Source organism: Sorex araneus, chromosome X, assembly GCF_027595985.1.
Source record: "Sorex araneus isolate mSorAra2 chromosome X, mSorAra2.pri, whole genome shotgun sequence".
In the NCBI taxonomy this organism is placed as follows: domain Eukaryota; kingdom Metazoa; phylum Chordata; class Mammalia; order Eulipotyphla; family Soricidae; genus Sorex; species Sorex araneus.
The window spans coordinates 325,597,900-325,615,664 of record NC_073313.1 but is presented as its reverse complement, the minus strand read 5'-3'; the positions used below and the strand labels follow the sequence as shown (position 1 = coordinate 325,615,664).

Sequence of the window (17,765 nt, the reverse complement as noted above, 5' to 3'; positions counted from 1 at the left end):
CTCCAGAGCCGCTCCCAGTTTTCTCTACCAGGTTTCTGCCGCCCCCACCCCACACAACCTGGCACCCCACCTATATCTCTGTAGTGGGCGTGGCCTCCGCAGAAGTGGGAGTGGCCTATTTTGGGGTGGCCCACAGTTCCTTTCACCTTTCCTGGCACTCAGAAATCACATCTTCATTTCCATCACCTAATTCTATGGAGATTATCCTGGCCATCTCAAACACATTAGGACAATAGTCCAATAGCGTGTTCCAATTGCACCATAATACTGGCATCACTAGAAGCTCTACAAGTCCAATATAAAAAAACACATCCTCCAAAGCTTCACTAGAGACCTCACCTAATCCGCTGAGGAGCACCTGAGAGAAAGAGGGCAATGCTGATAGTGAACTGGAAGGTTCCACCATCACACTACTACAAAAATATGACGAAACAATGAAAATCCCCACCACAAGGAAAAGATGATGAAAAGGGTCAAGGCGCCTCAACAAGCATTACCCACAAACTTGATCTCGCCAATAAAGAATTCAGAGATGAAATATTGAAGATGCTCAATGAACTCAAAGAAATGGCTCAACAGACATCCAGGAAATTAAAGGACATGAAAGAAACAATGGAACAGAGACTCAAGAAAATACAGGAAGAAATGAGAGCAGAAATTAAAAAGCTACAAAATGAACTGTCACAAATTAAGGATTCTGTAGATGGAATTAAAAACTCAGTGGTTGCCCTCGATAGTAGAATGGCCACAGCCAAAGACAGAATAGTGAGCTTGAAGATGAGCTGCAGGAAGCTTACAGGCAACAACAAGCAATGGGAAAATACCTTAAAAAAGCTCTTAGGCAAATCAGAGACCTAGGGGATGATTTCAAGAGGAACAACATTAGAATCATTGGAGTACCAGAAGGACAGGGAGACAACCCCAATGAAAAAAGCCACAGTTAAAAATATCGAAGGCCACTCAATACCTCTACTGCAAACTACAACACCCAAAAGGAGAGAGAACAAAGGGGAATGCCCTGCCTCAGAGGCAGGGTGGGGTGGTGGGGGATGGGGTCAGGGTGGTGAGAGGGACACTGGGATCATCAGTGGGGGTGAATGGGCACTGGTGGAGGGATGGGTAAATGATCACTGTATGAGTGAAATGCAAACACAAAAGTTCATAAGTTTGTAACTGTACATCACAGTGATTCTCTAATAATTTTTTTTTAAATATCATTGCTGAAAAGTTTCTAGAGCTGCAGAATACAGGTATCCAGATCCAAGGAGCCCGAAGAGTGCCAGATAGAAGAGACCCTAGTAAAAAGACTCCAAGACATATCATAGTCAGAATGATGGATGCCACAGATAGAGATACAATACTGCAAGCAACAAGGTCAAAGAAGGAAATCAAATACAAAGGAGCACCCCTTAGATTTAGAGCAGACCTATCAGAGGAAACCCTCCAAGCCCGAAGACAATGGGGGGATATAGTGAAAAAACTCAATGAAATGAACGCCTCACCAAGAATACTTTATCCAGCTAAACTCTCACTCAAACTTGAAGGAACGCTACACTATTTCATGGATAAACAACAGCTCAGGAACTTGATAGACTCAAAACCAAACTTAAGGGCTGGAGAGATAGCACAGCGGGTAGGGCGTTTGCCTTGCACGCGGCCGACCCGGGTTCAAATCCCAGCATCCCATATGGTCCCCTGAGCACAGCTAGGGGTGATTCCTGAGTGCAGAGCCAGGAGTAACCCCTGTGCATCGCCAGGTGTGACCCAAAAACCAAAAAAAAAAAAAAAAAAACCAAACTTAAAAGAAGGGCTAAAGGGGCTACTGTTAAAATAAGAAAAAACCCTACAAGCACAACAAACCCTTACAGAAAGATGACACAAAACCCATGACAATAATCTCCCTTGATGTCAATGGCCTAAATGCACCAATTTAGAGAGACAGAATGGCAAAACGGATTCAGAAACTAAACCCAATTCTGCTGCCTACAAGAAAAACATCTTAACAGTCAGCAAACACAGACTCAAAGTCAAATGATGGAAAACAATCCTACAAGCAAACAACTCCCTCAAAAAAGCTAGGGTGGCCATACTAGTATCCAACAACATAGATTTCAGGTTGAAAATGATTAGAAGGGACAGCGAAGGCCAATTTTTACTAGTCAAAGGATATGTAAAACAGGAAAAATAACACTCCTAAACATGTATACACCTAATAAGGGACCAGCTAAATACTTGAAACAACTAACAGATTTTAACAAGGACATTGTTAACAACACAACAACACAACAGTAGTTGGAGAATTCAACACTGCCTTATCACCTCTAGATCTAGAAGATTAAAACTCAGGGCTGAAGGGATAGTAAAGTGGGTAGGGCGTTTGCCTTGCACTCGGCCGACCCGGGTTCGATCCCCAGCATCCCATATGGTCCCCTGAGGACTGCCAGGAGTAATTCCTGAGTGCAAAGCCAGAGTAACTCCTGTGCATCACCGGGTGTGACCCAAAAAGGAAAAAAAAAAAAAAGATTAAAACTCAGCAAGAAAACACTGGCTTTGAAGGTAGAGAGAGGGCTAATATATCTATACAAGACTTTGCATCCCAAAAGGAAAGAATACACTTTTTTTTTCCAGTGCACATGGAACATTTTCCAAAATAGACCATGTGCTCGGTCACAAAACATGCCTCAATAGAATCAGGAAGATAGAAATTGTATCAACTACCTTTGCAGACCACGATGCACTGAAGATAGAAGTCAACCCCTCACAGACTGCTGGTGAGAATGCCAAATGGCCCAGCCCTTTTGTAAATTAGTATGACGCTTCTCAAAAAATTAGAAATCAAGCTCCCATTTGACTCAGCAATACCACTTCTGGGAATATATCCCAGAGATATAAAAAAAAAGTATAGTAGAAATGACAACTGCACTTACATGTTCATTGCAGCACTGTTTACAATAGACAGAATCTGGAAAAAACCCCAGTGCCCAAGAACAGATGACTAGTTAAAGAAACTTTGATACATCTACACAATAGAATACTAAGCAGCTGTTCGAAAAGATGAAGTCATGAAATTTGTATATAGGTGGAGCAACATGGAAAGTATAATGTTAAGTGAAATGAGTCAGAAAGAGAGGGACAGACATAGAAAGATTGCACTTATTTGTGGAAAGAAAAGTAACAGAATGGGAGACTACCCAAGAACAGCAGAGGTAAGTACTAAGAGGATTATTCCACAGGTTAGAAGCCAGCCTCGAGTGCTGGGAGGAAAAGCAGCTCAGATAGAGAAGGGACCACCAAGTAAAGGATGCTAGGAGGGTCCGCTGGGGATGGGAGAGATGGGCTGAAAGTAGACTATAGTCCGAACATGATGGCCACTTAATACCTCTACTGCAAACCACGACACCCAAAAGGAGACAGAGCAAAAGGAAATGCCCTGCCACAGAGTATGTGTAAAATGTGGTAGTTGTAAAACCCACTTTGATAACCTTAAGCAATTGAGGAACTTCTAAAAATAACAAAGGTGCCAGCACCATTCCAGACCCATTCGAGATTTAGAATTTCTAATTTGAAAGGACTCCAAATTTGTCTGAAATCAGTTTGAGAGAAAATAGTTTTTTACCAGTCTGCCCCCCAAAAAAGAAAAACCTTTTGTGACCATGAAAAATGGAAAAAAATGTCCATATTTGTATTATGGACATATGGACATTTTTACTCCCCCATTTCACAAATCAATATGGTAGCATATAGTCACATGTAACTAGAGAGCACTTCAAATATGGCAAATGCAGCTAAACAATCCATTTTTATTTCATTAAAATTAGTTTAACTTTATATGTAAATAACATGTAGCTAATTGTTCCTGCACTGGATGGCACTGAACTTAATACATTAAATAGTCATTCTTCTAGATATTCATTCTTCTAGACAACTGTATCCTTGACTTAAATTAGAGACAGCAAAGTCAGATGATCAGACAACTTGGTTCCTCAGCAAAATTCACTCCAAAAGGTCATTATAAAGGATCTATATAAACATTATCCAATTTAACAGTCTGAGTTTTTTGCAGTTGGAGATTTTATTCAATGTTATATATTTAACTTCTAAGAAAAGTCTGTGCAAATAAATTTGGACATTTTCTTTAGCCAGAAGGAATATGACATGAGCCAGTGTCTTCTCTTTTTGCCAGTAAATATCAGAACTAAGTCCAATGTTCAAAGGTAGCAAAAAAGACCTCTTATGTGACTAGTAACAAGTATTCAGTGCTACTCTGAAACAATCTCTGTCCTATTTATGCCCCTACGTTAGTCAACAGAGCTTTACTTTAGATTCTTAAACAGACAAGCTCTTTTGAAAATAGGCAAAGTATCATCTTGTAATTTTATTAAGCATTTAAAAATTAACAACTCTGGAATTAATAGTATCAGAAAACGGGGGAGGGGGGCTGTCAGGGGGTCAAACCCAGACATGCTCAGGGGTTACTCCTGGCTCTATGCTCAGGATCACCTGATGTTGTGCTTTTTAAAACATATGTGGAGCCAGGGATTGAAAGAGTTGGCTGAGTGCAAAGGAAGCGCCTTAACCTTTGTACTACTTCTTCAGGGAAATTTCCCCAGGGAAATTTTTAATGCAACAAATTTACCAAATAAAATCTTAAAAGTTCCTAAAAATATCACTGTAAGATAAATATATACTAACATCCGGCAACATTTTTACTCCCCCATTTCACAAATCAATTCCAATCTTTTTTAAAATATGCAAAAATTCTGATGCAGAATATGAACATCCCATTGAACATTCAGTTCAAAGTGCTTGTGTATTTTTTCCTTCAGCACACTGGACTATTTTTATATCATGCAGTGAACTACTTTAGTTGCTCTTTTGTTGAAATTTTCCACAAAATTAGAACATATCTGATGCATCAATAGCACATTTCTAGAAATGCCTGATTTAACTTCCTGGAGCATCTAATTGCAAACAACACTAACCAAAACCAGAAAAGTAGAGCTTCTTCACTATAATCCCTTAAATTTTATTTTGAAAGTTAACTTTTAAAACACAGGATATCAACATCTAATATCAAAATAAAGTAAGAAAATTGCATTTCACAAAAAGGTAAAATTTACTTCCTGAGCTCATTACAAAAACAAAATGGACAAAGAAATTAAAGAAAATCTGTCATCGGGGCTGGAGTGATAGCACAGAGGGTAGGGCCTTGCATGCGGCTGACCCAGGTTCGATTCCCAGCATCCCATATGGTCCCCTGAGCACCGCCAGGAGTAATTCCTGAGCACATGAGCCAGGAGTAACCCCTGCGCATCCATCTGTGTGACCCAAAAAGAAAAAAAAAAAGAATATCTGTCATAAAGAAATATGCCATAAATGCCATATACACACAGACACAAACACACCTGTTGACAAATCAGTTCTAATTTGGAGGCATTAAGCAAGTTTTCTAGGCCATATTACTTACTTGAAATAATTGCTTAGAAGAAAATTAGTAGGGGCAGACTGATTATACAATGGGTAAGACATTTGTCTTGCATATGGCCTACCTAGGTTCAACTGCCAGAACCCCATACGCCCTCTCCCCTCCCCAGCACAAAGACAGAAATAAGTGCTGGTAACCACTCACCACTGTGGCTCAATTTTTTTTTTAATTTTAATTTTTTTTTTTTTTTTTTTTTTTTTGCTTTTTGGGTCACACCTGGCGATGCACAGGGGTTACTCCTGGCTCTGCACTCAGGAATTACCCCTGGCGGTGCTCAGGGGACCATATGGGATGCTGGGATTCGAACTCGGATCGGCTGCGTGCAAGGCAAACGCCCTACCCGCTGTGCTATCGCTCCAGCCCCTAATTTTAATTTTTTTAATTAAAGGAAATTAGTTATAAAATTATATGAATGGGTCTTACTCCAGAGGAAAAAATATGTAGTCTTCCTCTCCATGGAGGCAGGGGAGGGTGGAGAAGGGGGGGTATACCAGGGATATTGGTGGTGGGGAATGTGCTCTGGTGGAGGGATGGGTGTTTGATTATTGCATGATTGTAACCCAAACATGAAAGCTTGTAACTATCTCACCGTGATTCAATAGTTTTTTTAAAAGAAAAGAAAAAAGAATCAATGCCCAATTTTAGTTAAAATAGTAAAATATCCAATGAGAAAAAATATATATATATATATTGTGACAACTTAGTTCATTTCATCACAATGCTGCTGCTAACATGCTCTCATTACTCCCACTTCTCAGGCAACTTCAACCTTCTGTGCTAGTTCATCTTTCTCATACTGTTAAGTATTCAGGTCATATTTCCAGTTGTCTTGCTTCTCTACTTCTTTTCTCTGATAGCCTACAGAAGTTGCTGCTTAAATAATCAAACAAGTGTTTACGACAAACATCGATCTAACTGAACACTCTTTTGATATTATTCTAGTTTAATCATCAAAAGAAGTCCATGCTAAACCACTGTTATTATCAGGCTGGAGTGACAATACAGAGGGTATGGCATTTGCCTTGCACGTGGCCAACATGAGTTCAATCCCTGGCATCCCATATGGTCCCCTGAGCACGCCAGGAGTGATTCCTGAGCACAGAGCCAGAAGTAACCCCTCAGCACCACATGTATGGCCAAAAAAAAAACAATAAAATTTTTAAATAAAGCTTTGTTATTGCCATCTCCACTTACAGAACAGTACTAAAAGGTTAAGTAATTCACCCAAAGTTACACAACCAAAGGGATCAATTTTTGTACCTAAACAGACCTGACAGTTCTCCAATGCTAGTCTAAGGTTTCTTTCTGTGAGGCTAAGCAAAGCAGGCACAGTAAGCTTCCTTCTGTCACTTATGCACTTCGACTACCGTAATATTAAACTAATAGTTTGGAAGTTGGGCACAACGAAGATAGAAAGGCACTGGACTCTAGATTCTACCAATACTAGCCGCAAATAACTCTAAACATTAAGAACAAAAGTTAAAACATTCTTTCTTAATGAGCACAGGTCTAATCGTACAGTCACACAGCCTAGGCAGCAATGCTCAATTCTTTATTTTAGTGTGAAAGAAAGGCTAGGCAATGTATAAGTAAATTGAAATAGTTATATTCCATTTTAATTCCAAAACTTTTTTACACAAGGGAGCCTGGATCAAGCCAAAGTCTAAGAGGCATTCTGAGTCAGGTGTGGAGACAAGTGTAATATAAGCACTATAATATCCAATTATGGCATTAAAAATTGGCAGTATTTTCCTTACATTACTAACACAAAGAATTTCGTACAACTGAACTTCATAAGGAAAAAAAATATTTAAAATCTGAAGAAAGGGGCCGGAGTGATAGCACAGCGGGTAGGGCCTTTGCCTTGCACGCGGCCGACCCAGGTTCAATCCCCAGCATCCCATATAGTCCCCCGAGCACCGCCAGGAGTAATTCCTAAGTGCAAAGCCAAGAGTAACCCCTGAGCATCACTGGGTGTGACCCAAAAAGCAAAAAATAAAAATAAAAAATAAAATCTGAAGAAAATAATATATGTAACAATTTTACAATTACAAAATTTTAATTTTTGTTCTTGTTCTGTTTTGGGACACACCCAGTGGTACTTGGGGACTCAGTGCTCAGGTGTCACTCCTAGCAATGTTTGGGAGACCACAGTGTCAGGAACCAAACCCAAAGCCTCACATGCGCAAGTGGTTTTACCATTGAGTCATATCTTCAGTCCCACCAAATCCAGTCTTTTTTAAAAAAGTATTAGTCCATAAAATACTGGTAAAGTAACATCAATTTACTATCCACTAAAATTATATATAAAACAAAAAAAGAAGATTGTACTATATTCCACGCCAAGGTACAAGGTATTCAAGCACCACACAATTTGTAATTAAAATATTTTAAAAATAAAACTCAGGGGGCTGGAGTGACAGCACAACAGGTAGGGCGTTTGTCTTGCACGCGGCTGACCCAGGTTCGATTCCCAGCATCCCATATGGTCCCCTGAGCACCGCCAGGGGTAATTCCTGAGTGCAGAGCCAGGAATAACACCTGTGCATCGCCGGATGTGACCCAAAAGAAAAAAAAATTTTTTTTAAATAAATAAATAAAACTCAGTATCACCGCTCCTCTAATTCATAAAGCTTTTAGTACCCAAATCCCAGTCTTAACCATTTCTCCTCCCACAATTCTTGGCAACCTCACAGACCATATTGAGGATAATCTAATATATCTTAGTCTAAATCCCATGACCATGCTCCTCAAAAATCATTCTCTCCATTCCACATCGACCAAATGCCACGCTCAGACCCTAAAAGCTATAGTTCCTAGTTCCTGTTCATTATTATGGGGGATGAGGAAGGGGATTCCAACTGTTGCCCAGAAGGTCAGGAGTCCTTCCCAGGACTTTCAGTCAATGAGGTCAAATGGCTCAATGTGAAGGTGCAAGGATGCAGTGCTACTTAGTAATTTTCTGGGCTACCACCAACTCCCACTGTGCCAGGGGCTTCTAGGGCCAGACTTGACAGTGTTGAAGAGCCTGCAGGGTTGTACCCAGTGATGCTCAGGTAGCAAGGTGATGCCTTGGATGGAACTGCTATCTGCTGCTTGTAAGACATGCACCATAACCCCTATACTATCTCTCTGGCCCCAAGAAGTAGTTTCTGAAAAGAAGCACCTTTCTGAAAAGAAATGGAAGCATTTGAAGATGACTCATTGAAATATAGGAAGAAATTCTATTTAAATTTATCTAAAAAATAAAATTAAGGGCTAAAGAGATAGGAGCACCTGCCTTACACATAGCTGATCTGGGTTCGATTCCTGCTACCCCATATGGTAGTATGAGCACCACCAGAAGTGATCCCTGCATGCAGAGCCAAGAGTAAGCCCTGAGTATCTACAGGTATGCCCCAAAAGCCAAAAAACTTAAAATAAAAACCAAGATTAAAGTATACTCATAAACTTATATACTATATTTATTAAAATACATTATAAATGTGATTTTTTAACTAATAAATAAATGTGATCATTATATATCTATCTTATCTTCACCATTAAGAACATCCTTCAAAATCAAGCATCTTACTCTGACTTCTGTCCCACTCCCATTTTTATTTATTCCAGTGCCCTAACCACAATGACTATTCCATTTCTGCATGATCTCTAAACCTTTGCCTTCATGTTTTCATTGACAATCCTAATTCTCATGTGCTTATTTTCCTCCTTTTCCATTTTATATTTCATCATGTCCCATTCTAACACTTCTGCTCATTTATTCTAAGTTTCCTGGAGCCAAAATGATAGTAATGCAGAGGGCAGGATGTTTGCCTTGCACTCAGCCAATTCCAGGGTCAATCTCCAGCATCCCCCCAGCATCGCCAGGAGTAACTCCTGAGTACAGAGCCAGTAGTAATCCCTGGGTATGACCCAAAAACCAAAAATAAAAATAATAATAACTTTCCTGCTCTTCTTTTTTAAAGTTACACATTTCTGACAAAGCTGTTGCTGGTTAAAGCCAATCCTGCTTTTCCATACATCAACCTGAGCACTGAATTCAGCTGACCAAAATACGTAAACTTACAGGATGCATTCACTTTAAATTTATGATCACAAAATGAAAGAGGTCACTGGAAGTGCCAGCAATCCTTCATTTTACTAGCCAATTCATTTTTATTCTGACAATTTCTTACTTCCTCTGTCCTCCATTCACCAACAATTCTGATCCCTCTTTCTCTCTCTGCCTATCTTATATCCTGAGAGCCAAAGCAGTGAAGAATATATCCACATCCTCTCCCACATTCTAAAACCACATGGGATGCCTGCTTTCCTTGAAATAATGAATTGTCACTGCTTACACTTAGATTCAAACTTTTCAATTATGTTCTAGATTCTAAGTCTTTCCCCGCATTGCATCACTTTTACCTTTATCAACCATTTTCATCAGCATTTAAACATGCTACTTCTTTTCTGCAGTGGATGTATCTTGAACCCTAGTCCCATTCCAGCTATCGAACCTCTCCAATGTGCAGCAAAATTCTACAAGGGCCTGCGTTCACTGTATCCACTTCTTTTACTTCTAAACCAGTTTTGTCCAAAGTGGGTGAAAGCACCCTTCACTAGAGGAATGATCCAGGGGAAGCAATAATATCCACAGGTGTAACTAGCATGGAGAGGTGGGTGTGTGTACCCTTAAAGAAGGCAGATTTCCCAGGAGTATTGAGTGATTTGTTTTTTTCTGAAAAGGAGGCAGCCTGTCAAATACATGGAGGAACATCTCTTCTAACACTATCTAGTTGGGTTTCCATCCTTACCACTCCACTGAAACCATCTCTCAAGGTCAACAACATTTTCTTTCTTGCTTTCTTGGTCATCTTGCTCAACCTTTCAACAGTATCTGACATAACTAAACACTCTGTTCCTGATATACTTTGCACTTGATTTCTAGAAAATACACTCTCCTAATTTTACTCTTATCTCTACCTGTATAAACTGAATTATTTCAAGGCACAATTCTTAGTCTTCTTAATCTTTAAAAATGCCACAGGATATCTCCTACAAAAACATAGTTAAAAATACCATCTATATACTAAGACATTTTTAGTCTCTTCTCTTCCTGGTTGAAAGCAGTTCTGAAATGAATTTGTCAAAAGCAGGGTGTTAGGAGGGGACCTTGAGACATTGGTGGAGGGATGCCAACACAATGGTAGTAAGTATTGTAATGTTTTTTATTTTATTTCAGGGCCTCACCTGGTGATGCTCAGAGGTTATTCCTGGCTCTGCACTGAAGAATCACTCCTATCAGGTCCAGGGGACCATGTGGGATGCCAAATAACACCCAAGTGGGCTGCATGCAAGGCAAGTACCCAACCCGCCATACCATTACTCTGGCCCCATTGAATTGAAACTGCATGTATGAAACTCTTTTAACAGCATTATACATCACAGTGGCAAAATAGAAATAAGTAAAGGTAGTCCTGAGTTTTATTCCTGAACTAAGTTCTTAAACCACTAGACCATGCAAGAATCAGGAAGTAGACACTATTGAAACTCATGCTGAATCAGGGCAAAAACAAAATACTATGAGATGAATATAAAAAAAGGTTTGAGAAATCAGAAACCTCAAACTCTCTAATCTATACCAAATTCTATGATCAAGAATAAAGTACTGTGAGTTTACTATCTAAAATAAGATAGTCTCTTTAAATTCCTACTATATCCCATTATGTCAAGGTTTATAACCTATACCATGACCTCCTCCCCCCAAAATTGGGGATACAATTCTATCCCCTCAATCACAAAATTAGTAAAAAATTCTTTCAGAATCCTGATTCCCATTACCCCCTTTCATCAACAAACCATGACCTTCCTGAATGCTATCCTCATTTCCTTGAATTTCAAATTCTTATGGAAGTGCATTTTGAATACTAGAACCATATATGGACACTTACTGTCCATATATTATGGCTGAAAATTTTGTTCTATTAAACACTGTTTCTTAAATGTTAATATTCATGCTGTGGCTCTATGAAAATGTAGATTCTGATTCAGAAGGTCTAGGGCAGAGCCTGAGTGGGCAGTTCTCACAGCATCCCAGGTGTTGCAAATGTTCCCCACTTCTCAGAAAACACACTGAGCAGCAAGGTTGTAAAAAGTAATGGCGCCCACACACACAGGTTTCCTCCAAAGGCCCAATTCTAAAACAATGCTGTTCTCTTTTAAAGAATATTATTCTCTATTTTCTAATTTATATCAGATCTATTTTCTTATTCTCTCTACACTTGCAATTTAACTTCAATGATATTACTGATGACTTTCCGTTTATTTATTTACTTTTATTGACATCTTGTAAGTTTCCTCCCTTCCTTTTTGTTCTTTCATACTCTCAAAATAATACCTAAAATATAAACATAGCTGATTTAAAAAAAAATTTATGTGGCCATGTCTATTTTTATTTCTATGTTCTTTAAATAGGTTGTGATTCAACATACACATACCTACTAATTTAAGAAATCCTGCAGGCAAGCATCAAAATGAAAAATGAAAAAAGAAGAGACAGATATAGAGATAGAGTGACAGACGAGCAGAGAAGTATAAGATACAAATATAAATGGGGTGGGACTAAGCTATACCTACTAAAAAAAAGTCCTAAGCAATATAATATAAATAAGTACTAAAAGAACTGATATTTTACATAAAATTCTAAAGCTCTACTATTACCAAAAAAGGAAAATGCTAGTACATAAAACAAGCACATTACTCTCTGGGTATAGTTAGTTACTTGGTGAGCTTTAAACTTTATTTTTAAAACCACAGGACCTACACACTCCACTCCCACAAAAATTAAACTATTTAAAACTATATGTTTGAGAATTCTAAGCCATCCAAATTCTAATTGTGTTAAAGCTAGATCCTACCATCAAGATCTAATTTAATAGGTTTGGCATAATATCAATGCCTGAAAACAATCAAGCCATCTATTCAACTATGATCAAATTAAATTTTCATTCTTGTTCTAACCTTGAGATGCATTAACAAGAACATACTTCTCAAGGAAAAGAGACTCAGGTTGCCGAAATCTGTGGGAAAGAAACCGAGTTCATGACTGAAAAATTACCTTCTGTGTCTTACCTCCCTTAAGTAAAAAAATTCAAACTTAACCATCTTAAAGTTACACTTTCAGTATACTGCTAAGAAATATTTTTTGGCTAAAGTAATATTTTATTAAATTTTTCTTTAAAATATTAAAATAACTTATTTATTTATTTATTTATTTATTTATTTTTTAATTAGTGAGTCATCGTGAGGGTACAGTTACATATTAACACATTTTCGTGCTTGTGTTTCCCTCATACAATGTTCGAGAGCCCAACATAGCTTGGAAGCTGGCCCCACATGCTGGGGGAAAGGCATCCCAGACAGAGAAGGGAAAACCAAGTAAAATGTGATTGGAGATCCCGAGCAGGAAGGGAGATGTGTGCTGAAAGTAGACTAGAGACTGAATATGATGGCCGCTCAATACCCTTATTGCAAACCACAACACCCAAAAGGAGAGAGAGAGAGAGAGAAAAAATTGCTAAGAAATATTTTTTATAAAGAAAGAAGTGCTTGTTTTCAGGACTCTTCGCGTATTCCCTAGTTTGATCACATGTCAAAAACTTAAATGTCAACCAAGAAAGAAACCTGTTTCCCAAAGTGGATGATGCAGTCTGGGGAGGGGAGAGGGAGTCGTTAAAATGATGAGAGGCAGAGGAAATGCTATAGTAGCCTCCCTGCCACTGGGGTGAGAGGAGGCACACTGTCTGCTCCCTTAAAGAAGGTACATTTTGCAGTGGAGGAAGACAATGAGTGATCTTTTTTTCTTTTTTCTGAAAAGGGGGTATTCGGACAAGTAAGTTTGGAAAATGCTTATCTAGACTTTTCTGTCTCCATCCATTACAGATCCCCAATTAAACTGACCACTAAGTTCTATGTGTTCTGTTGTTCATTCCATTACCACTTACTGCTTTAGTCAAAGCCTTTCCCCCTTACCTTGTTTACTGCAACAGCTACCCTAACTGCCCCCAGTCACCCTTTCCACTATGAACCCGTATTATAGTAGTCAACTGATTTTCTAGTATTTAGGCCTAATGTCTCTTCTTTTCAAAACCCTTCACTATTATCCCCATCAACCGCACAAAAGTCCGAGACTTTTATTTTTATTTTGGTTTTGTTTCGGGGTCACACCCAGCAGAACCCAGGGGTTACCCCCTAGTTGCACTCAGAAATTACTCCTGGAAGTGCTCAGGGGACCATATGAGATGCTAGGGATCGAACTTGGGTCAGACACATGCAAGATAAGTGCCCTACTTACTGTACTATGTCTCTGGACCCAGTCCAAGCTTTTTATAAGAGCACATAACTTTCTATGATCTGAATCCTGCCTCTCAAACATCATAACCCACACTTCCTCCCATCTTGCACTTTAAGTATCATCAATATCAAACTACATTACTTCATTTTCCAGTACACCCATATTTAATAACTCCATGCTTTTGCATAGGGTTGCTTCACTCTTAACTGTTCTTTCTTTCTCCAATGGCTTCCCAGCCCAATTACAATGAAGCTTTCAAAACCAAGTTAAGATCCCAGGAAGCCATACCAAAACAATACTTCCTATCCTTAAAGAGTTTACTTTACCATGGCCTACTTTGCCATCTCTGTATTAATGGCATTTATTACTAATGTATTTACTAAGTGCTGATACTGTTACAAGCATTTTTCAAATATCAACTAATTTGGTCTTCATAATAATCCTTCCAATGAAGTGGTACCATTATTTCCTTTGTAGATCTAAAAACTCAATCACAGAGAAGTTTAAGAAAAATGTAAAAAAAAAAATGTTCCCCAAAGATACCCAACAGGTAAGTAATGGAGACATTAAATGCCTACACCATACATACTCATTTTAGTGCACCTCTCACAATGAATTTATTTACATAGCTGTCAATACCCTGAACTGTGAGCTCTTAAAAGTGGAGACTATTTAACATTCAACTCGAAAGTCATATTGCAAAGCAATTTGTAAGTAACCAGATTACTATTTCTTAAATTGTAATAATTCTAACAAGTATAAGAGAAAAGCAATCAGAAATAAGCATCCATGTAAATACTCAAATATGCACCACGAGCTACTTTTTCATCAAAAAAGATATTAAAAGAGAAATCAATAGTTAATAGACATGAAATTAGAGTCCTGCAGGCAATGAAATAGGCTTAATCACTGCAATAAATCAAAACTTAAAGGTCCATTTGCTTAAGATAAACTTTTTTTCCTCTCACTAAGTAAAGAATTCTTGTTTATCATTCAAGACAGTGAAAAAGAAAGCCCTAAATTTACTTTGTTCAAATGGAAAGAAGTAAATCATAGACCAGCACTACTAATTGCTTCCTTACATTGGCCAAGAAACATATCCCATTAGGCAATTAAAATAAAACACAGATGCCTGACTAAGCACATTACAAAAGAATTTCTAAAGTTATATGGATTAGCATTCTATTATTCACATAGTGAAAAGTCCTTTATTTTAAGCAAAGAAAAATGCAGCATCAAAACCACAATATAATTTATTACCACACTCCATATAAATACAGCTTTCTATATTAAATCACACATTACCAAAACAAAGCATTTTATATTTCAATATTACACTTGATCTCTCCTTAAAATTATGACAGTCCAAGTTATTCTAATACCAATGATAAAAAACCTAAGGACAAAGTTGACTGATCTGACAATTACAGTCCTCTGAGTCACTCTGAAGTAAAGTAATTAAAACCCTCAGGGATGGTACCAGCAACAGTGCACACTACATACACTACTTGGTAGAGTAATCTGCACCCCGCCCAGGTTACACTGGTGTACTACAGACAAGTAAATAGGCTGTCAGAGGAGGTAGATTAGGCCACAAGACAACAAACTCTACACCAGGCATAGCTTACCATTTCTTGGTACACTCCACCATCAACTCCTGGTAGGAGGCCACAAACTGGAACTTGGACGCGTGTTTCCCAACACGCTGCAGTCTCTTCCAAACTGAAGCCATGATGATCAGTCAATACACACGTGGGCAATTATTGATTAGCAACACAGTAGCCTTAACAAAGCAGAGGGTCCAAGGCAAAGCAGCTTTGCATGAATGTCTGTACTTAAAAAAAAAAAAAAAAACTCAACTACAACTTGAAATGTTTGGGGTCCATTAGTCTTCTTCCTGTCTCACAGGGCAAATCCCATCGTAGATGAATGGCCCAGTCAAGAACACTATGATATACATGACAGGATGAGTTAGAGGAGGTTCCCTCATGGAGACATCACCATTCCACCGCAGGGGCTCTAGGATGTGTATTCTGGAGGACTGAAAAGCAAAACAAAGAAAAAAAAAACATGAGGAGAGAAGCGTGATAAGTGACTAATCACCCATGTTAGATAACACTGCAAAGGACAACCCCAGCTCTCAGCGTGTTATTGAAACAATGAAACAAAACATCAACCTCAAAGGCCAGTAACAGCAAGGATGCAAGACACCACGGAAGAAATTGTCACTACACAGGAGATGTAGATTACCTGAACGCCTCAGGCAATGGCTATCAACAATTCAGACACGCAAGTCGGGGCTCTCCCCGGCTCAAGCATCCCTCCCCCTTCCAGCATCACTGAAGGGCGAGCAGAGCGGGAAAGTCTAGGGATGCTGTTTAATGTCCACCAGCAGTGTGAGGGCGGAGTGGAGCATTTTATATAAACTTTGTTTTTTCAGCCGATAATGAACAGCCTCGAGTCACAGAATATGTGCTTGGAACAAATTAGGGGTGGAATGCTGTTGTTCACTGGAGGGAGCAATAAATGGGGAAAGGAGTAGAAGGAAATCTCCAGGCAGAGGGAGGGCAATGTCCGGGCTGCAGGCCACTTAGGTAGGTTCTCCTTCACCTTCGCTGCCAAACCCAGGGAAATGGAAACTCTAGCCGGGGCGAGAAGCAGTGACCAGCAGGGCTAAGGGCACAGTGAGGGGTGCGGTGCCTCCTCCCCCATCCCCAAGGAACAGTCAGTCCGCCGGCGCCTCCAAGCCTCCCGCACAGAGCCCAGACCCCTGCCCCCAGCGGAGGCAGGCGGTGGCTCGCCCACAGTCCCTGTCACCCAAAGCGATGCCAGCCGACCCCAGCCCGGTGCCCGGCCCCGCCGCACGTCCACTCCCGCCCCCTCCTCACACCTCCAGTCCCGCTGTCGGGCTGAGTCTGGCCCCGTTCCCTCCTCAGAGCCGCTCCTCCATCGCCGCCGCAGCAGCAGCCGCCGCCGCCACCGAGTCCTCCATCCCCGCCGGAGCCACATGGAACAGAAGAGCCAGCCGCGGCGCTCGCGGGAGCCGGGGTCTGCAGCCCCTCGGGCGGCCGACGCGCCTCACGCCCGCCCCCTCCCGGACGGAACTGCCCCGCGACCGTCCCCCACCCTGCAAAACCCTGCCAGAGCCGCCGCTCAGCGCCCAGCACCCCCTCCCCCGCCTTCCTCCTCCGCCACCATCATTACCTCCCCCGCCGCACCTCTCACACTAACCCTACCCACGGCGGCTCAACCTCCGTCCGCCCCGCCGCCATTGGCCAGGCCCCGACAGCGCCCCGCCCACCTTGGCGCCGGGCCTTGGAGCGGCGAGGGCGCTCCATTGGCTGATTTCGGTGCCCATCGCCTGGACTCCACCCCCTAGGTCTGGCGGTGTTTTTCCCTTAGCCCGAAACGCGGCAGGGTCTACCCTGCTTTAAAAAAAAAAAAAAAAAAATTGGAACCCGCTGGAGGACGATCCCGCCCATTCGTCTGATTGGGTTGGAGTTATGGAAGCGATAGGCGGGAGGAGTAAAGAGTGTTTATAGTGAACTGGAAGATGATTGCCGAATGTGGATGTCTGTCAAAGGCGTGCCGGGTGCCGGGCGGAGTTTCTGGCTCCAGTCTGCGGTAGCGGAGTCGGGCTTGCCGGCTGGGCTGCTGCGGTTGGGCCTGTGTGGCTCCAGAGCTTTTCTCTCCTGTTCTCTACTACTCCCATCCAGGAGCACTAGCAACTACAGTGCGTGCACACACAGCTTTTTATCACCTCGTCGGATTTTTTCCCCAACTAATTGTGAACTAGGATCTTGCCAGGCCTCCTGACTTAACAATTCAGTCTTTAACGGGAGCCAATTACTGACCTAAACAGTATTTCCAGTGCAGTTTCTTCTGTCTCTGCAATATTTCTTTGAATGAATCTTGGTTTCTTCCCTTCGTTCTTTTCATTTT

General features: G+C 40.6%; 1 protein-coding gene across 4 annotated transcripts in view; it reads right to left on the bottom strand.

Moving 5' to 3' along the window:
• EHBP1 (EH domain binding protein 1) overlaps positions 1-16,966 on the bottom strand; it is a 343,876-nt gene extending 326,910 nt beyond the window's left edge. For 2 of the 4 annotated variants that reach the window (XM_055119915.1, XM_055119917.1), the window contains exons 1-2: positions 16,714-16,966; positions 15,452-15,864 (exon numbers count right to left, since the gene is read on the bottom strand). In XM_055119915.1, the coding sequence (XP_054975890.1) occupies positions 15,452-15,555 (104 nt within the window). In that variant the 5' untranslated portion in view covers positions 15,556-15,864; positions 16,714-16,966. The remainder of the gene's footprint in view (positions 1-15,451; positions 15,865-16,713) is intronic. The other 2 variants (XM_055119916.1, XM_004609190.2) reach the window with 2 other exon arrangements.
• Positions 16,967-17,765: the final 799 nt, after the last annotated feature.